Genomic DNA, 21,815 nt, shown 5'->3' with positions numbered 1-21,815 from the left:
GAGAGTACAGTCTGGCTAACTATCTCATCTCAGTCAGAAACACAACACACAGAGCGTTATTAACGAAGTACAGGCTGAGTGACCACACGCTGGCCATAGAAAGAGGGCGGCATAAGAAGACATGGCTACCCACAGAAGAGCGTATCTGTAGAGAGTGTAGATCAGGAGCAGTGGAGACAGAGGCATACTTCCTCTTCCACTGTGATAAATACACCGCCCTAAGAGACTCACTGTATGGGCAAATACAACACATTATCCCTGACTTCCAGTCACTACACCATCCCCAAAAACTGAAGGTCTTACTCGGTGAAGGACCTGCTTCCACTTATATAGTACAGCATATCTATAAATGCCACAAATTGAGATGTACTGAGTGAACACATCCTGATTAATAATATATGTATTGTATATTATGTGTATATATAAATATAAATGTGAATATGTTTGATGTATGTTTCTGTTTTGCTTTGTGAAATGCTTTGGCAATATGTACCCATGTATGTCATGCCAATAAAGCACAATTGAATTGAATTGAGTGAGTGAGTGAGTGAGTGAGTGAGTGAGTGAGTGAGTGAGTGAGTGAGTGAGTGAGTGAGTGAGTGAGTGAGTGTGACTGAGTGACTGACTGAGTGAGTGAGTGAGTGACTGACTGAGTGAGTGACTGAGTGAGTGACTGAGTGACTGACTGAGTGACTGACTGAGTGACTGACTGAGTGACTGACTGAGTGACTGACTGAGTGAGTGACTGACTGAGTGAGTGACTGAGTGAGTGAGTGAGTGAGTGAGTGAGTCACTGACTGACTGACTGAGTGACTGACTGAGGGACTGACTGAGTGAGTGAGTGAGTGACTGAGTGAGTGAGTGAGTGAGTGACTGAGTGAGTGAGTGTGACTGACTGAGTGAGTGACTGACTGACTGACTGAGTGACTGACTGACTGAGTGACTGACTGACTGACTGACTGAGTGAGTGAGTCACTGACTGACTGACTGAGTGACTGACTGAGTGAGTGACTGAGTGAGTGACTGAGTGACTGACTGACTGAGTGAGTGAGTGACTGAGTGAGTGAGTGAGTGAGTGACTGACTGAGTGAGTGACTGACTGAGTGACTGACTGAGTGACTGACTGACTGACTGACTGACTGAGTGACTGACTGAGTGACTGACTGAGTGACTGACTGACTGAGTGAGTGACTGAGTGAGTGACTGAGTGAGTGACTGAGTGAGTGAGTGACTGAGTGACTGACTGAGTGAGTGAGTGACTGACTGAGTGACTGACTGAGTGACTGACTGAGTGACTGACTGAGTGAGTGACTGACTGAGTGAGTGACTGAGTGAGTGACTGACTGACTGAGTGACTGAGTGAGTGAGTGAGTGACTGACTGACTGAGTGACTGACTGACTGAGTGAGTGACTGACTGAGTGACTGACTGACTGAGTGACTGACTGACTGAGTGACTAAGTGACTGACTGACTGACTGAGTGAGTGGTGAGTGACTGACTGACTGAGTGAGTGACTGACTGACTGAGTGACTGACTGAGTGACTGACTGAGTGAGTGAGTGAGTGAGTGACTGACTGATTGAGTGACTGAGTGACTGACTGACTGAGTGAGTGAGTGACTGACTGAGTGACGGACTGATTGAGTGACTGAGTGACTGACTGACTGAGTGAGTGAGTGAGTGAGTGACTGACTGACTGAGTGACTGACTGATTGAGTGACTGAGTGACTGACTGACTGAGTGAGTGTCTGACTGAGTGACTGACTGATTGAGTGACTGAGTGACTGACTGACTGAGTGAGTGAGTGAGTGAGTGAGTGACTGAGTGACTGAGTGAGTGACTGACTGAGTGACCGACTGACTGACTGACTGAGTGAGTGACTGACTGAGTGAGTGACTGAGTGAGTGACTGAGTGAGTGACTGAGTGACTGACTGACTGACTGACTGAGTGAGTGAGTGACTGACTGACTGAGTGACTGACTGAGTGAGTGACTGACTGAGTGAGTGACTGACTGAGTGACTGACTGACTGAGTGACTGAGTGACTGACTGAGTGACTGACTGACTGACTGAGTGAGTGACTGAGTGAGTGACTGACTGACTGAGTGACTGACTGAGTGACTGACTGAGTGACTGACTGAGTGACTGAGTGAGTGACTGACTGACTGACTGACTGACTGAGTGACTGACTGACTGAGTGACTGACTGACTGAGTGACTGACTGACTGAGTGACTGACTGACTGACTGACTGACTGACTGACTGACTGACTGAGTGAGTGAGTGAGTGACTGACTGACTGAGTGAGTGACTGACTGACTGACTGACTGAGTGAGTGAGTGACTGACTGAGTGAGTGACTGACTGAGTGAGTGACCGAGTGAGTGAGTGAGTGAGAAAGTCATTTAATCAAAATGTTCATTGAAAATGGTAAATATGTTTTTCAATGGATTACATGGAAGAACTTGAAATTTTGGAGCTACATTCTAAGAACTAGATTTCTCAGTTTCCACATCCTTAAGGCAAATTCACACTGCAACAACAGGCGACAACAGACACTGCGACAGGTTTTGTCGGTTCAGTGTTGTCACTGTTGTTTTCTCTGATTGAACATGCTGAATATGCTTTAATCTAGTGATCTATCGGCGCTGATCTGCGTCTGTCAGTGCAGTTTGAGTCAGCCTTTATTTGCCCCGTGTATCCAGAGTGTTGGAAATGCAACTGCACTTACACAGCTATACATGAAAACAACTTCTGGACATCCTTGGACTTCTTGATTTCCTCCTTACAGAGTGACAGCAGCTCTACGCAAAAAGGATGACTGAAAAAAACAAATGACATCGGATTAAAACAAACCAACACACACACACACACACATTCACCCTCTTTCTCAACATATGACTTGGCCTGGCTGATCATAAGTCCTCCCAAAGGTCCCCAGTGTGAGTCCTTTCTGTGTATTTCTGTCATGATATCATCTCTCCTGCCGAGCTCTGGATGGTTTGTGTATCTGAGCCAGGGGAGGCAGTAATGTACGCTGGGCTTTCCCACGCTCACCTCTCCTCGCTGGTGAAGAGTTCAAAACAGCCATTAGCGAGAAGTTGGTCCACCATCTTCAGCAAAGGTACAGAAACTCTGTGTGCAGATCAAAATATGCAGTATAAAAATACTAAATAAAATCGTATCATTTGGTTTGCAGCCACCAAGGTCCAAAAAAAAGGCAAAAACATAAATTATGTATGAAGCATTTTTTTTTGTTATTGAATTTCAAGCATAGCCACCATTACCATGATGTTACATTACTGATACTGTGATTTAAAGGGATAGTTCACTCAAAAATGAAAATGTGATGTTTATCTGTTCACCCCCAGGGGATCCAAGATGTAGGTGTGTTTGTTTCTTCAGTAGAACTCAAATGAAGAACTTCAACCGTTACTCATATAATGCATGACAATGGGGTGCATTTCTATGAGAGTAAAACAAAGACATACGAATCCATATTAAACCCTGCGGCTCATCACGATGCATTGATGTCTTAAGACCCAAAACATTCGGTTTTGGCTAGAAACCCAACCGTCTGTTATTTTTTCAATAAAATTTTTTTCTATGATTCCTCATATCAGACGAATCTAGTATTCCCAACGCTGTTACTTCCACCGAAGAAGGTCAAAACGATGGCACGATCATAGATATATTTACATAGATCTCATTCGACAGATCCGCAAAGGCATTAATGAGGAGTATATATAAATATATTTATAATCGTTTTTTTGACCGTACGCTACGGAAGTAATGGCATTGAGAATACTAGATGAGATTCGTCTGATATGAGGCAAAAAAATAACAAAAGCTGTTCGGTTTCTCACAGAAACCAATCGTTTCGTGTTTTAAGACATCAATGTATCATCACGATCCGCAGGGTTTAATATGGATTTGTATGTATGTGTTTTTTGTGGCTCTCATAGAAAAAAACCCATTGGCATGCAAAAATCTTCATTTGTGTTCTACTGAAGAAACAAACACACCTACATCTCGGATGCCCTGGGGGTAAGCAGATAAACATCACATTTTCATTTTTGAGTGAGCTATCCCTTTAAGATTTAAGACCCCCCCCCCACCTCTTCCTCACTGCATTTGTTTGACATATGCAGCAGTTCTGTGGCTATGTTGTGTTTCGTGGTACGGTTGTACCTGTCATTGCGCAGGTTATCTCTGAAGATGCGTAACAACGCGTCTCCAAACTGCTGAAGCGCTGCGACATCCTGCTGAATGCCCTTCAGGTACTCGAATAAAGACTGAGAGGAAAAACGCACCTGCAGACACACAAAAGACATTTTCACTTGCAAGAGAATGGTTGAAATGATTGCTGTTCATTATTATTTGTAAATAATACATTAACAATATTTATTATATGTATTTTACTGGCTCTTTAGTACAGTAAATGTTTTGCTTGCTTTTGGATAATAATAATAATAAATAAAAAAACAGGTCAAACCGTAAACATGTCTTGATTATATTCTTAAAAAACTATTTTGAGTAAAAAAAAAAAAAAAAGTGTATTTAAAAAGCTAAACTAGCGGTAGATTTTACAGCCAGGACTTAGACCAAAGTTTAATTAGGACATTTAAAGGGACAGTTCACTTTAAAATGAAAATTTTATCATCCTTTACTCACCCTCAAGTTGTTTCAAACCCTCAATTTCTTTCTTCAGCTGAACACAAGGGAAGATATTTTGAAGAATGTCAGTAACCAAACAGTTAACTGGAGCCATTGACTTCCATAGTAGGAAAAAAAAATACTATGGAAGTCAATGGCTCCAGTTAACTGTTTGGTTACTGACATTCTTCAACATATCTTCCCTTGTGTTCAGCTGAAGAAAGAAATTGAGGGTTTGAAACAACTTGAGGGTGAGTAAAGGATGACAGAATTTTCATTTTAAAGTGAACTATCCCTTTAAGTCATTACAGCAGTGGGCGTTTAAACTGAGGTCTCACAGCAGCCAATCACAGCAGTGGGCGTTTAAACTGAGGTCTCACAGCAGCCAATCACAGCAGTGGGCATTTAAACTGAGGTCTCACAGCAGCCAATCACAGCAGTGGGCATTTAAACTAAGGTCTCACAGCAGTGGGCGTTTACACTGAGGTCTCACAGCAGCCAATCACAGCAGTGGGAGTTTATACTGCAGTCTCACAGCAGCCAATTACAGCTTTTAAAGTGTTTTTAATAGTTTTAACCAGAGGCAGTTATCATTTTCACGTCCAGCGCCACATTGTTTAAATAGCAAATGCACTCGTGCCAATATGTTGCCCTATGGTCTTCTGGTCTGAAAACAAGGTGTGTTCAGGCACATTGCTATTTTGAGGCAACTGAAAACGGCATTGACCAAACAAAAACCTGGTCTAAAGTCAATAGCGCAGTATTTCTTGTTTATTTAAAGGGTGCATTAAGACATCAATCAACCTATAGGCAGTGCACAGCGCACGTACACTCTGCTTATTACACACACAGGAATGTGCCGCAGCACACAAACATTTCTAAATATTAAAAATAAAAGGATTCCTCTCTGGAGAAGCCTTCAGTCTTTCAGCTCGCAAATTACGCCATGGCGCGGTTGCAACTGGCTTTTAAAGGGAATGGGAGATGAGACTCTGATTCGTTTGTTGCATGTTATGCCCAAAACACACCCGTGACTCATTAAGAGACTAGGGACAACCCTTTTGGACCATGCGTCTGGTGTGTCAACCTTTTTTTTCCGTCGTTAAACTAGCAAAGGTGGATTCGTACACACCCTAAGGCTGCATTTACACTGCAGGTCTTGATGCACAATTCAGATTTGGTGACTATATTCTTTTTTTTTTTTGATGACCAGCTTACATTATCTTTTAAAAGCGACCCCTATCCGATATTTGCATTTACACTGTACACTGGCGAAACAGCCCAAGACGTTCTTAACCGGAAAAGGAAGTAAAACGGCACAATATGCAATTGACGCAGACAAATTTATTATACAATGTTTGCTGTCTGCACTAGGGCTGCACGTTTTCAAGTTTTTCATTAACCGTTAACCGAGGCCCTTAGCGGTTAATACTCGGTTAACCATAGTGTGCGTCAGGGTTATTATAGTGAAACCGCCTATAGAGAGAAATGCACATCATGGATTACCTAATCAGAGAGAAGCCTATTTCTTTTCGTTTTAAATTGTTAAAAGACATTTCAAGCTTTCTTAAGATATATTTCCTGTCTGTGAGGCCTACGCTGAGTTTCGTTAAATTAGGATGAGATGCGCTCCAGTTCACGAGCAACGCAAGTGGCCGCGAGGGCGCCTGCATGATTAGGGCATGTAGTAAAATATGCAGCCGAGATTGATTCACACAGCGTTTGACTCTCGCGGATGAGCCTCTCCCGGCAGAGAGTTCAAGCATCTGTGGACTCGTTCCTTCAGCTCTGGCCATCTTGCTTTCAGTCCGCGATTAGCTTTTTTGTTTTCTTCATTACAGTTAAAGTAACGTCTGCTTTTCTCTAGTCCCTCACAAGTTTCTCACTTCAAACTTTCTTTCTTCTGCTCCGTTATGCACAGCGCGCGGCTCCCGCTCTGCTTCTGCCCTAATGCGACTTATAGTCCAGTGCGATTTATGTTATTTTCCTCTTCATGATGCATTTTTTGACTGATGCGACTCATACTCCGGAGCGACTTATAGCCTGAAAAATGCAGTAAGCACTGCATTGCAATACTTGCATTTTGCCCGGTCACTCTCAATTTTAAAGTGCTCCCACGTTTTCTTTGCCCGCTTCATTGCCCGCTTAGAAAGCTGGTCATGACTTCTTCTTGTGGATATTACAAATGTCTGGGAGCGCTCTGGCGGTCTTCTAGGGGTGCTAAAATATATTACAACTAAATTCAAAGCACGTCATTGACGCCACTTAACCGAGCAAAATGTTTCACTCGGTTACGCAATTTTTAACGGTTAATTGGTTAACCATGGACAGCACTAGTCTGCACTGTTCCACACATCTTTAAAGGTCGGCAAAACATTTCTCTCGTAAGGTGGAGAAAAAGAGGAGAGCCTTTGTACGAGTTGCCAGGTTTTCAAAACAAAACCCGCCCAATTGCAACTCAAAACTGTGTTAAAGTAGCCCAATTCTGCATGAAAACCGCAGACTTGGCAACACTGGCGCTTGATCGCAGTACGTGTCCACCTGAGTTGACGTCATTCACCTCTGTCCTTTTTTCAATGACGTACGAATCGCATTTACTGGGGAATATCCGATGTGACCGCTTACATGGCAGACGCAAATGCACGGATCTGATTTAAATCGGATTTATCATCACATATGAGTGAGGCCTGAATCCGATCTGAGGATATAGGAATCCATGCGTTTTTTTACTGCTTACACATTCACGTCATATACGATCTGTGAGAGGAAAAAAAATCACAATTGGGTAATTTGAACCATGCAATGGGGCCTAAGGCCGTGTGTCCACCAAAGCGTTTTAGCCAGCAGAAAACGCTAGGCGCTCAGCTGAAAACGCCTCGCTGTGAGCGCTTTGGCAGGCAGCGTTTTCTTTTTTCTTCAGTTGAGACTCTTTGCTTGTTATGATACGGAAAATCCGCAGAAGTCTTACTAATTTCACAGGTAATTTGTTCCTGTATTGATTCTATATAAAACTGCAGATACAATGTAAAGTATTTGCGCTGGCTTTTGTTTTAAATCATTTTATTCCGTTATTATTGCTTGTTTTCATCTGATGACGACACGCAGAATGTGGCAGTTGGTCTGTGTTGTGTTTGTCCCGCCCCTCCTCCACCGTGATTGGACGGCTGAGTGAAGAGTGACAGTGATGAGCGCTGCGTTTTACTCAAAGTTGAACATTCTTCAACTCTCGGCGACCAATTAAAAAATGCTGAGCGCTCAGCGCTTGATGCTAAATGTGGAATTATCACAATATCAATATATAGAACATGTATTTATAAATAGATAGAAAATATATGTTAATAGCATTTCAACTTGAATTCAGACAGTCCGATTCAGTGCAAGTCATATGAACTCATCGTAAATGGAGCGAAATGTACAACACAGCATGTTCCTACATTTTCATAGAGAAAACCAGCAGAGAAAGCAGCACTTTCACTCCACATCTTGAACATTTACCCACTGCACTCGCACTGAATGCAAACATCTCCCATGTAGCAGTGTGGGGTCAGATGTGCATGATCATGTAAGATATCAATCTGGACTTGGCTGTCCAGAGGGAACTGAGCTTGAGAGAGAAGCTCGATCCTTCAGTGCCGAGTCTGTGAGAACCGCTCATTTATCCAGCAGTTCTGGCACAGAAAGATCACCCAGTTCCAGGCTGAAGGTGAGAGCGTAACCTCCACCGCGGCTCTAATCAAAGGAGAGGGGGAGGAAAACTGACACATCTAATGGGGGACTCATTTATAGGTCCAGTTGGCAGACGAGCTGACGTTTACTATGCACAAAGCTCCCGTTAAAGGCTTTTACATTATTTGTTCTTCATCAATAAACACTGGTGGCTATAAATAACAAAAGTGCTTAAAATCATGCTGATGTCCCAACATCTACAGGAGCAGAGGCACCGAGCCTAAAACACTAAGACAGTGGGATGGAAAAATTATTTATATCTACCATGCTTCATATATAGATATAAGATTTTAACCTCTAAAGTGTGACTGGCCCACCGGTGGGCCCATTTGCCACTGCATGTTTAAAACAATTATATCCTATATTTATCCTGATCTAATGTTGACAAACTATATATCATTCGAAAGCTCACGAACTCAAGATTCATCCTGTGCAAACCGTTTTGAAATCGGACCTTGCGTTACCATGGAAACGGTGCTCTAAATTATTCTAGTGGGCTCCTCCCCAAGTGGCGTCGTCATGTTTCATATTTATTTAACTACTTCATAATGAAAACCTTTTCTAATCTTGACAAAACGCATATCGTCGGAAAGGTCTGAGTCTCACGGTTCTATATCTGCAAACTGTTTTGTGATATTTACACAAAAATATATACATTGCATTAAAAAAAATCAATGGAATTTCAATGACACCCGGTGGCTATTTATGGTACAACGCCTAAACAAAACCTCATGAGAACTTAAATTTTTGTGATATCAACTTCAAATTTGGATCACAAATTGATTAGACATATGGCTTTGATTTGATAGTAATGTTAGAGTACAAATTATTTTGTAACATATATATTTATATTAAATATTAAATATCTAGTACAGTATATTTAATTTACAGTACATTTAAACTTCCATAACTTTATACTTTAATTTTTTGAAGTGATTTCACCTGAGCAATACTCTGCTGACTGTCTTTAAAATGAGACCAAACTTATGTCTATATTCCAAAGAATTCTTGAATTACAACCATTTAAGTTTGGATAGTGAATTTTCATGTATATTTTCAAAAAGGGGGGTGACACTTAAAGTGGTTAAATAACGAAATCCATAACATTAACATTGTTCTAGTGGTTTTTGGATTTTCTTTAAGCCTAAACTAACCATGTGGTTTTAGATTTTAGTGATCTTGGTTGCACTAAATGACTTCATTTGTATGTTTGAATTGCATTTTCATTCAAATACATTTGTTATTAACGGTTATGAAATTTTAAAATCAAATGACTAATGTGCAATCTCTAATCTCAAAATGAGCAAGAACAAGTGGTTTTCTTTAGAAAAACATACATTAGTATTGAAAAAAAGGTCCACAAATATATGAAGCAGTGTAAATTGTTTTAACACTGATTATAGGAAATGTTTCATCATTAGAATGGTTTCTGAAGGAACATGTGACACTGAAGACTGGAGAAATGATGCTGAAAATCATTGGAAGATTTAGTATAGAGAGTAAGAATAGGAAAAAATGCTCATCAAAAACAGCATTATAGAGAAAAGGAGAAGGGAAAAGATCAAGTGTACGAGAGCTGATGAGCTGAAGTTCCCCCCCGAAGGGCCCTCAGTCACCACCGAAAGCATGAGTGCAAATGCGAAGGGACACGGTGCCAATCCCACTTGCTCCGTTCCAGCTAAATTTGTTTTGAAGGAATCCTGGCACACTGGAGGAGCTGTGGTTTTGCCTCTAACCCGTTTACACCCTGTGCACTTTGAGGCCAGGATGGGCACAGATTTGCATTTGTGGCAACATTTTCAGTTTATTCAAACACATGTGAGAAATATTCTTAAAACACCGAAGCGTTTCAACACCAGCTTGTTATGGAAAACCCAAAATAACTGACTACTTTTGTGTTGCAATTCTTGCAAATCTGAAATGAAGCAATGCAAAGTAAAACTACATGGTCTAATGGTCTCAATTTCCCTGAAAGTATTCCCACTCCTGACCACAGTCACAACAGACACTCTCTGGAGAACAGTGTCGACGGCTCCCTCTGTTGGTCACTTTTGTCTTTGCTCACCATGCTATTTATTCGAACTGAACCATTTCTCATCTGACTAACCAATGGTATTTCCCCCTCACAAGCTTATTCTGATGGCTGTGGTCTGGTTCTGTGGAAGATTTATTTTCAGTCAGAGGTCTGTGAACCCATTCCATGGGGTCAGAGGAGCAGTTACAGTAAGATTTATTTTTAATAAATTGATACTTTTATTCAGCAAGGATGCATTAAATTGAACAAAATTGGAAGTAAAGATATTTACAATCTTACAAAGATTATATTTCAAATATAACATTTAATATTCATCAAATCATCCTAAAACAAATATCATGGTTTCCACAAGAATATGAAGATTTCAGCTTTGATATAATCCTCATATTAGAATGATTTTTAAAGGATCATGTGACACTGGAGTAAGTTGAATACAGAAGGCGATCTGGCGGAAGCTAGATATTTCACTTTATAACGTGTTAAATATGGATATTTTTCTTATATATAATATATATATATATATATATATATATATATATATATATATATATATATATATATATATATATATATATATATATAAATAAATAAAACATTGATTAGCTTCAGAAAGGTCTTAATTACCCCCCTGAACTGTGTGGAGTACTTTTATAATGGATGGATGCACTTTTAAGGGCTTCAAATTTTGCCCTGCCAAATTATAAACCTCAGAAGAGCCATGCCATTTTGTAATATTATATTTGTCTGAAAGAAGAATGTCATATACACCTAGGATGGCTTGAGGGTGAGTAAATCATGGGGCAATTTTCACTTTTTGGGTGAACTATCCCTTTAACTAACATGAACAAAATTAAACCTTGTTGTAAAGTGTTGCCTTATTAATCTACAGAATAAAATTGGTGTTTAAAGGAAGTGTATGTTAGATGGTGGCCAAAACTGGTACTGCAATCAATATCCCCTCTCCCTCTCCCCCCTGAATCGAGGTTGCCAGATTGGCTGCTGGATCAGCAGGAATGTTTGTAGCTGAAGCTGTGGTAACTAGAGCAGATCTGGCAACCCAGATGCCGAAACACTACTGACTTCGTGATTGGTTGATAGGTGGAGGGCGGAGCTTCAGGCCAAAACACAACATGTCAACATCAACATCAGTTGAGGGCTGCAACAACAACTTTTAAATGACAATATCCTGGCCGGGCTACTGTTGTCAGCGATATAAGTATTTGAATTTAACATGATTTATTAATGTCTAGAGACGTATTAGGGCCATTTTATGATTAATTGAAATTCATTTCTTACATACAGTTCCTTTAAAAGTATAACTTAAAAAGGTTAAAATCTCCCCCTTTTTTAACACATTATACTTAAAGCCTCTCGAAGGAATAAGAGGTGGCTGAGGGTGAATTGTGTTTTAGTGGTAACCTACTGTCGATTCGGTGAGGCCTCCCACAGACACGGACAGGCCCAGGAGTGTGTGGTACTGGTACTGAGGCAGACGCAGCAGCTGCGTGATGTGAGGAAAGGCCTGTGCCGCGGCGTTCCAGTTCAGGGAGTGTGCCGACTCTCTAGGGTACACGAAAAAGAAAAAAAGAACAGGTATCAGGGATCAAAATGAATGGAGCATTTGGGATGAGACTTTTATTGAACTTCAGCTAACATGGTAAGAAAATGTGCTATCCAAAAACTTCAGTGAAAAAATGCACCTGCCTACTTTAATGACATAACGTTAGCCGTGTTAATGCCGGACGCATCCATTGCATGCGAAGCAGAGGTACAGAGAGGTGTAGGTAGACAACAAAGACACCTAAACCAGTATAGAGGCCAAAAGATCCATTCATTTTTGCTCAATGTCAAATAAACTAGAAATTACTGCTAATTAATAATTGTTTTGATGATTGATGAGTTTTGTAGTTTTTCTACAATCAGAGAGGATATCCAGAATAAGAACTGTTTGTGAAATTAAACTATTTCTATAAGTGTTTGTGAAACATTTTTATATATTTCAACAACAAATCATTAAACATTTGGTATAAAACTGTGTTAGGTGCAATAATGTTTTAATATGCAACTTTTCATTTGCAGGTTGATTACTAGACCATACAATTTGATCCCTACAGAGTAAAATAGGATATAATGTTGAATATAAACCAAAAATACAATAGTGGGCTACAAAAATGAAATTATACCTACAATTGACCCAAAAGATAAACATTAATTTCCTCATTCCTCTTGCGCTATCAAATAGTGATGCAGCAAAAAAAAAAAACACAAAACACCTGTTCTGGTTTTTTTTTTTTACAGACACCAAATAAAACGGAGAGTTTATTAAAAAAAATCAACTAAATAATCACATTTATAATGATCAACCAGCAAATAAAAGTAATATAAAATCTTAATTACACATTGGCATTATATACTAACTTTTAAATGATTTGTTGTTGAACATGTGAACAGTGACTGTCATAAAAACGTGTTGTTTTTTAAATTTATTTCAACATACATTAAAACAATGAAGATGGAAGTTAAAAATATGTAATCCAGTGCATATCATTAGCAAATGTTCCTCTTTAGAAAATCTGACTAATGAGTTTTTGGACGTGGAATGGCTTTCCTGAGGTAAATGTTACATTATATCGTTTATAGGCTGTTTTATTAACGTCTTTCCAAGGTTAAAACACTGATCAGGGTATATGCAGATATCCTGAAGTTAATTTCAAGACCTTTTTAAGACTTTTTAAAGACCTTCTCAAAATATTTTAAGACCTCATCGCACTTCAAGTTCTAATCGGCAACAAACCTTTAATAAACAGTTGTAGTCGAATGTAGACTTAAAATCTCTATCGTAGGTCAATTTTGTATCGTTTATATTGCATATCTGTTTCGCGACGTATGGAGGGCGACACATTACCTAACTGCGCATTTTGCAAAATACATGACGTCACCCATAGACAGCGCTCGCCAGGGATGGAAAATAACTTTTTTCAAAGTCTACCACATAATGTTTTTACCAGCCACTTTTTTGTTTTTAACTGACAATGTGTAACTGCATGTGAAAATTAATACTACAAGCTCTACAATACTTAAGCAGTTTATTTAATCTCAAATCTCAATGAAAAACTGACATTTTCACGATGATTTGTGGTCTTTTATGGCTTCCAGTTTTATGGTTTTTAGTCCCATGAATGAAACTATTCATTCTGGCATCTTTGAAGCATGTTGACAACATACCGAGCAGAATATTGTCAGTAGGGATGCACCGAAATCAAAAATCTTGGCCGAAACCAAAAAAGAAGAAACAGAAAAATAAAATCCAAACTAAAATGTTTAACTCGACCTCACTCATGTGATCATTAAATAATAATGTTCATGCCTACTGGCCTGCAGAAAGGTACAGAAATTGAATAAAGTAATCAAATGTAAAATAACTGCATATTTAACTGTTTAAATTAAAGATTAATCCTTATTAAACTTACAAAAGCTATTTAATCAAGAGCATTTTTTAATGTCAAACTAAATATAAGGACATCAGTCAGGCAGCAGTAAAGGCTACTGCGCCTTTAAGACCTGAGGCAGGGATATGCTCTTCTTTCTCTTAAGGCATATTCAGACTATGTCTGCTAGGATACTCATCAAGATGGACATGTTGACATACTTCTTATGTGAGTTTGTCCGTTTAAGCGCAAGACTTGAAAGAGAACTCAATATTTGCGCGCTGTGAGACGCTGAAACGACTGGTTATATGCGCACATACGGCAGCACTCGCATGCATTGAACAAAGTTTACAAAGAGGTGAAACAGCTCGGTAGGTGAAGCGAGTTTACCCGCCACAACTCAAAATCAGCCGCATTTGGCTGGTGGCGGTGCTAATTTCCATCCCTGCCGCGCGCTCTCCGAGCCGATCTCAGACTGAGCGCCCCGTTGTTTTTTAATACTTATGGGGATTAAAAGAAATTTATTCATAAATACTTTTTGGAGTCAAACTCTTTTGACAAAGCTTAAACAAAATACTTTCAAAATTTAAGACTTTATAAGGGTCTTAATTTTCCCAAAATTGATTTATCACCTTTTAAGACTTTTCAAGACCCCGCGGATACCCTGCTGATAGAGTGATTTAATGAAACATGACATATTTCAGAAAGTTATACTGTATTTTTCAACATACATTTTGTTGTCCATTCATGTTTATTTGGTGACTATGACTAGTAGTAAAGTAGACGAGATGATCGGTTTGAATGCTGCTTGAACTGAGGCACTACAGCGATCCATTACACCAAATTATAGCCTCTCAAAATGACAGTATTGCTTGAATTTTGTAATAAAATTGACAGAATTTGAAAGCTCAAATGTTACTGCACTGAAAACAGTATAGACTAAAACAGGTGTTTTCAAACTTTATGATGCCAAGAACTCCCAAATATGACCCCCTGTATGAGGGAACCCATCCTAAAATCCACATCCAAACATTCAAACTGTTAGATAGTAAGTGTGACATTATGAACACAACATATTGTTTCCCATTTTAAGTTGTATAAAGATGTATAAACCTGAATTAGAAGATTTTCAATTAAAAATAATTTGTAAATTAACTTTCACAATACATATATTAAGAAATCTGCCTTTCAACCCCAGTGAAAAAGATAAAAGGGACTAAAGTGAGAAAAACTCACTAAAGACACAAAGCAAACATGTACAATCTTGGAATGTATATGGCAAGAAAGGAGAGAAACATTTGAATATTCGGTAGACTTAATCCATTTTTGCTTTGTCTTTTTATTATCTGACATTTTTTGGGGACCCTTTAGAACCTTCTGGAGGACCCCTGGGAGTCCCCGGACCCCAGTTTGAAAACCCCTGGACTAAACGATCTTGGTTCATCAAACTTAAGAATGATTGATTTAAAAGACTGATTGATTAATAATAAAAATTGCTAGTTAACTAGGGGGTGAACGGCTTAGTAGAACGAAATATGCTAGAAGTTTTCAGTTTCTAAGCTATTTTATTGATAAAACACAGAACAATAGTATGCGTTTATTTGTCATTTTAATTGTTGAAAACGGAGCGTGCGGGTCAGGAAATGGCTTATCCTGTTGCGCCCTCTATAGGCCGGCAAGTAGTCGACGTCAAGCTTAAAGCATCATCGCAGAGCACTGAAGTCGGTTAGTTGACTAGCCTGTGCAACAACTATAGTCAACCAAACCCTAACTTCCACACAGTGCTGATTTATTAACTACAACTGTTTTTGGCAATAATAACTTTGTATTGGTCAATCACGTAAATATTTGCTCCTGCCGTAGGATGAAAGACTGAACAGACTTAAAGAAAAACATGCTACCCCATAAAAGTTGCTCTTTGCACATGCACAGTTGATATTTTTAACTACCCGTGTGCTTATTTCCCATGATGTGTGCACAAAATAGACACTGACAAAGTCAAAATGCGGCATCAATAAAATGTTATAGTTGCATCAATTACCTTTTCAGCCAAAAACTGATCAGCTATAACAAGCAATTTAGGCAAAACAATTACCTGTGATTGTCTGCCGCAGAATATCTGCTATTTTCTTCACATCTGTCCAACTGAAATGTTAGCATTAAAGCGGCCTGTGCAAAAATGTATGGAAACGGTGAATTGTCACTTTTTTTAGTGAGTGCACCCTCGTGATTTCATGGACGCATCAAGTGTAAATCATGTTTTTGGGTCAGATTGGTTTGTTTGCTACATTCTGATTGGGTGAAAAAACCAGCACTACCACGCAAATATGGCAAAAAAATGTTTAATGACGGAATCAAATCGGAGATATTATTTTTGAGTGTCTTGACCCAAAGATTCCAATAATGTAAGGATCTGAGACGAACAGTCTAGGAGCGATTTCTGATTTTCCGTTACTGTAGCGCCCCCTATGGGCCAATTAGGATAACTCTGAGCTTGAGTAGCGAGCGATAGTTCTACTGTTTGGTGTTTCACGTCTCTAGACCTTACGCTTTTGTCTGCACAATCAGCTTAGGAAAGAAAAATTATAATAATAATTAATAACAAATATAGCTGCAAGCAGCAATTATCGCGGTTCAAGCGCTTTCGAACACATTTTACGCAAAACACAAATATGGCGATTTGTGAGCAAACAGTAAGTCTGTTTGTAAAACAGTGTTCCCGAGCACGATTAGACCCCCGTGGCACTCACGGAGGGAAGATGCTCAGTAGCTCCTCCCGGTGGGGAATGTGAGGAACTGCGGGCTCCGTGCTATGAAGCAGACGCAGGAAAACTGTGCCAGCATGGGCTCGGTAGCGGTCGATCTTCTCTGCAGCCTGCTGGGCCAGGCAACACATCATCCGCTGAACACTATAGAAATTGAGAAAGATTTCGGTGAGCAGTCTGCAATGTGCATTTGGTTAACTGTGACTGAGGTTAAGGGAGACTGAGAGTGCCTCACAGGTCAGGGGAGAGGAGGTCTGGAGCAGACGCCACCACCAGCAAGGTCACGTCCATGAGGCTGCTCATTGCTGCCGCCCTCACCCTGAAAACAGAGCGAGAGCGAAGATCATGAGCTACACTGAGAACAACCACCGCACAAAAGATGCTTTAAATATTTGTCGAAGCTGTGCTCGTCATGAGGACATTATGACAATTACACATGTTGATTGTTGACATTTTCAGCATAATGATGAGGTTTTGCTACGCCTGGAGGCACCTGTGGGGAATTTGAGGAATGCATCACTCATGGGGCAGGCCGAGGGCAGCGAAACGCAATCAATATGCTCCGCACATGGTATAGAACTGCAATAGCTAGTTTAAGTTTAAGTTCCAGCCAAACTGAGTAAAATTTGAAATTGGCTAAATTTAAACCTTTAAATTTAAAAGCTATATTAAGTAAATTAATATACCTGGGCCATACATGATTGTATTAAATTACAAATAAATAGATACTTTAAATAACACTTAAAAAGATTTGAATTCAAATTATGTAAATGCTTAGATTGTATTGCATTATTTTATCACTAATCAAACTAAATGAATACCTTGAACTGATTCAACTTATTATTATTATTATTAATACGGATATAAAGAAGAACTCACCCAAAAAATTACTCACTTGTTTTAAACAAGAGCTGTTTTATGGAACCTATTCAATATTACTATACAATAATAATAATAATAATAACAATATTATTAATAATAATAATAATAATGTTTTTTATTTTAATATGTTATAAAAATGAAACAAACAATAAAGAAATAGTATAGCAAAACTGTTGTACTGTAAAATAAAAAATATATATAATAATAATACTTTTATTGTCATTAAAAAAAACATATTTCACTTAATTGCAATCAAACAAACCAATAAATAAATATATTACTATGGTAATAACATTATACTGTAAAATATTTTTTTTAAATAATATGTAGTTTTTGTTATTATTATTATTATTATCATTAAAAAATATTATTAAATTATAATAATTAAATTACCAACAAAGAAATGTATTGCTATAGTAATACTACTGTACTGTAAAATAAAGGTTTTTAAATAAATAAATAAATAATATTAATAGTTATTTTTAGCATTAAATAGTTTTATTTTTTTAAATTATAATAATTAAAGAAATGTATTACTATAGTAATACTACTATACTGTAAAATAAAACCATATTTAAATCAAATGAACAATACGTTTATTTTACGGACCAACAGTAAAATGACAAGACTAATAGCTTTATAAAAGCCGTTTTAATTTATTTGGTTTTAACGTTAAACCATAGAGCTTTTAGCAGAAAACTGCAGGGAGAGTGTTTTGTTCATGGTGTAGCAGATGCAGTTCATGTGTAGCAGCACTTACTGTGACCCAAGGCAGTGTCTTTATTTTGAGGTTTGAGGTACAATGATGGGACTGTTGCACTTGTATATTGTGCAACACAAAAAAGGCATGTGAACTTACCAGGCCCCTACGTCCCCTCTGCTGTCAGTGCTGTAGTCGTTCATACAGCCCAGCAAGGCTTCATACACAGGCCTTATGTTGCCCTCACACAGGACACGGTCCGGGCTTCCCCGCGCACACACTCCTACAGCTACACACACCCTGAGAAGACAAGAAAGCACAGGACACATGGACACGCAGTGCAAGACGGGACAAAGCAGTGAAACTAGACATGAATTTCAGGTCCTGCAGGAAGGAGCAGGCGTTGACCAAGCTGGCTCGCGGTAAGCTCCGGCAGACTGGTTCTTCAAGCGCAGAGGAGACAGGAGAAGCTCTTACTCACTGAGACATGGCTGTGGCCGCATCCCTCCTGGCTTCTGTCCGACTCTCCTGTTTTTGGGCCACTCTGCAGGCAGCCTGGAGCCCAGGCAGGATCTGAGGAACATGTAAGAGTATGTATAACTCAGCCTCAAATTCAGACATGAGCTGAAAACAAAGAGGCGTCATGAGGTGCGACCTGCTGTAGTTTGCCATGGATCATAAACGGAGGCAGCGAGCCCAAGGCGAGAGCGCAGCCGCAGCGGGTCAGGACCTCGGGACTCTCCAGGGCCGACAGGTATTGACTAACCAACTGTTCTGTATGGCAACAAATGGATGTAAACAAACAATAAATGCCAATAAGTATGTGGACACCCAATAACCACAGTGCTCATTAAACGTTTAACTCTTTCCCGCCATTGAAAAAACACAGATTGCCAGAAAAATGGGTACATCTCGTCACTGTTATGTGGTAGGGGGTGCGGCTGTTACAGATCTTCTGAAATAGTAAAGCATCTCTAGATCCAAAAACAAGACGACGATCTGCGCAAACCAGAAGGAGCGGATAGAAGCATTGCTTACGCACAAGCCACATCCCAAGAAGCATGAACAATTTTTCTTAAATTTGCCAACGAAAAGTTTACCTATAGAGTCAGAGCAGAAACTGCTGAGCAACACACAGCGGTGCTTCGTTTCTAAACAAATTTCTGTCAATCGGGGATCAATGACTTTTGTAAAGTCTATTCGATGCTTTTCTCATTTAACACAATGACTTTAAATTCTCTTTTGGGGGGTAACTTCTCAGTCAAATTTGAAGTGCTGATTGATTAATTTGTGATTAATTACATTAAATGTGCACTATGTAACATTGGCCAGTGTTATATACAGTGGAGTAACTTTGTTTTAAAAAGTGGGTGGGACATAAATTGCGTATCATATGCACGCGAAAAACTGCGTAGGCTACTATATGCACGCCAAAGCCCATTTTGACGTAGGCTATGAGGGGTGCTCATACGTCAAAATGAGCATATGGTAGGCAGTTTTTCGCGTGCATATGATATGCACTATATGGTGTATTAAGGGGGGTTGCATTGCTGATACAGTGTTATATCAGATGTAAAATATGTACAATAACAATTGCAGAAAAATTTGTATTAAGATGTCCGGAAATCAATTAAATAGTTCATTTATTGATATCGATCTCGTTTAATTATAGCTTCTAAACACAATATAGCGTTGTGCCAAGAATTTTCACGTGAATAAAGACATATAGATTTGCACACTTTATAATCCCTGGTCTAGTCTGTTAAAGTTGTCAGAAGTTCTCATTTCTAATCTGCCCTCGTAGCCTATTTTTTCTCTCATCAAAACCGAATATCATCAGTACATCAAGAGCAGGGGCAGCTTTTGTGCATTTTGTTTTGTGATCTGACCGGAACAAATAGAAAGTCTCTGCAACGGCGTTATATCGTTAGATTAAAGCGCTCGTCTGTGTGAAGACTGCATGAGCCGCGAGAGAAATCTGCAGCACTGATAACAGCGGCAACGAGCGCCAGATCGCCTCTTATTTAACAAACGAACAAAATGATGCTCTTCTAGTTAACCAGAGATGTTTTGTTTGTATTACTTAGGTTCATCCGTGAAGCAAGATGTTTTAAAAAAAGTGGTGGGGACATGTCCCACCCGTGAATTACGCATATGGTTATATATTTTGTTCAGTTGAGTACTTAAAATATCCCAAATGTTTCCAACAATTTTCATGTGTTTGTGTAACAGTCGCTCCAGTGGCCGTGCTCAGCTCCTAAACACTCAGCCCTGCTCTGCTTCACACTACAGTAACGTTAATAATCCCATCCATGAACATGATTTCTGCTCGAGTCCTATCCCGATTCTTTCCCACCGGCTGTGAGGTGAAGACCACATGTCCCAAGATTCTGAGCTCAAACTTGTGTCATCAAACTACGGCTGTGTTTTGAATAGACGACCTCTAACGGTCGGAAAAGTTACATAGTGCAGCTTTAATTAATCACCATATCATGTAAATTAATTTCTCAACAGCCCTGATAAAAATATAATAAAAATGTAAAATAACATGGTTGTTTTGCCGTTCTTTCATTTGATATATTTACAACTAAATATTCTGGGGTTTTGTAAATATGATAAAAAATGCTGGTACTGACTGGCAACTTAAAAAAGAAAACGCTGGTGGGGAAAGAGTTAATATCATAAACATAAGCATCGATCACTCCCTTGTCTGCTATTGTGCTAATTGAATTAGTTTCCTGTACCTTGCATTTTCAGGTCGGCTACTCCAGGTTCAACCTGATAATACTGCAGACACAACGCTGCCAATGCCGAGACCGAGGCATCCTACAGAAAACATTATATTCTCAGAACGGCCACATTCGGTAGAGTTGTAAGGCCTTCTGGGCGCAGATGTGGGGACCGTACCTGTATACCCCGTCTGGCCCCGCCGGAGAACAGGTGAAGGTTCTTCAAGCTGTCATCTATTAGCCATTGCCAACCAGCTGCAGGAAATAAGAACACACATTAACCCACAATGACAAATAAGCCGACAACATTACAATTCCATCAAACAATCACTCCTCCGTGAGACATTTGTGGTCAACACACTTTAATAATGCGATCGTAAAGAGGTGTGGTACACTCACAGATAACTGGGTCATCTTTAAAAGGCATCTTGGAGAGAGAGAGCTTTTCAATGAGGCAACAGACTGAAAAAAGAAAAGACAAAGGAAACCGGTGTAAAAAGACTGTAAATAGGCCTCTGTTTTGTTGTTTTGTTGCTCAGATTTAGACACATCGGCAATTTCTTAAACTTCTTTTTCCTGACTATTAATCACTGATATTTAAGATATGGGACAAAACACATCCTTCAACTTTCTCTGCCATTAGTTTTTATGATGGCCGCATTTCCACTTTGAATCAAATGAAAATTTTCAAATGGATAGTATTTAACTTAAAATAACTTCGTTTTTATCCTTATATAATGACAATACATCTGATGCCCATCTCATTCACCTTAATCAATACCAAATTCTGGTATGATGCGATTCACGAGTTCACACTTACATATAATTATATAGAGTAATATAAATGCGTATTTGGCGTGCTGTCCGGGGGGGGGGATTCGAGCTCGAACTTGGCCCGAA

The 21,815-nt window shown here is 39.3% G+C and overlaps 1 protein-coding gene across 1 annotated transcript in view; it reads right to left on the bottom strand.

Moving 5' to 3' along the window:
- The window catches only part of tbcd (tubulin folding cofactor D), a 66,076-nt gene that overhangs the window by 5,493 nt on the left and 38,768 nt on the right, over positions 1-21,815 (bottom strand). The window contains exons 24-35 of the mRNA XM_067456907.1: positions 21,315-21,377; positions 21,094-21,170; positions 20,931-21,012; positions 18,842-18,960; positions 18,668-18,759; positions 18,346-18,486; positions 16,840-16,923; positions 16,590-16,748; positions 11,835-11,973; positions 4,186-4,307; positions 3,052-3,129; positions 2,726-2,815 (exon numbers count right to left, since the gene is read on the bottom strand). Of these exons, the coding sequence (XP_067313008.1) occupies positions 2,726-2,815; positions 3,052-3,129; positions 4,186-4,307; positions 11,835-11,973; positions 16,590-16,748; positions 16,840-16,923; positions 18,346-18,486; positions 18,668-18,759; positions 18,842-18,960; positions 20,931-21,012; positions 21,094-21,170; positions 21,315-21,377 (1,246 nt within the window). The remainder of the gene's footprint in view (positions 1-2,725; positions 2,816-3,051; positions 3,130-4,185; positions 4,308-11,834; positions 11,974-16,589; positions 16,749-16,839; positions 16,924-18,345; positions 18,487-18,667; positions 18,760-18,841; positions 18,961-20,930; positions 21,013-21,093; positions 21,171-21,314; positions 21,378-21,815) is intronic.

The sequence above is a fragment of the Pseudorasbora parva genome, chromosome 2 (genome assembly GCF_024679245.1).
Source record: "Pseudorasbora parva isolate DD20220531a chromosome 2, ASM2467924v1, whole genome shotgun sequence".
NCBI lineage: Eukaryota > Metazoa > Chordata > Actinopteri > Cypriniformes > Gobionidae > Pseudorasbora > Pseudorasbora parva.
Note: the sequence above shows the minus strand (reverse complement) of the source record. Positions and strands in the feature narration are given on the sequence as shown.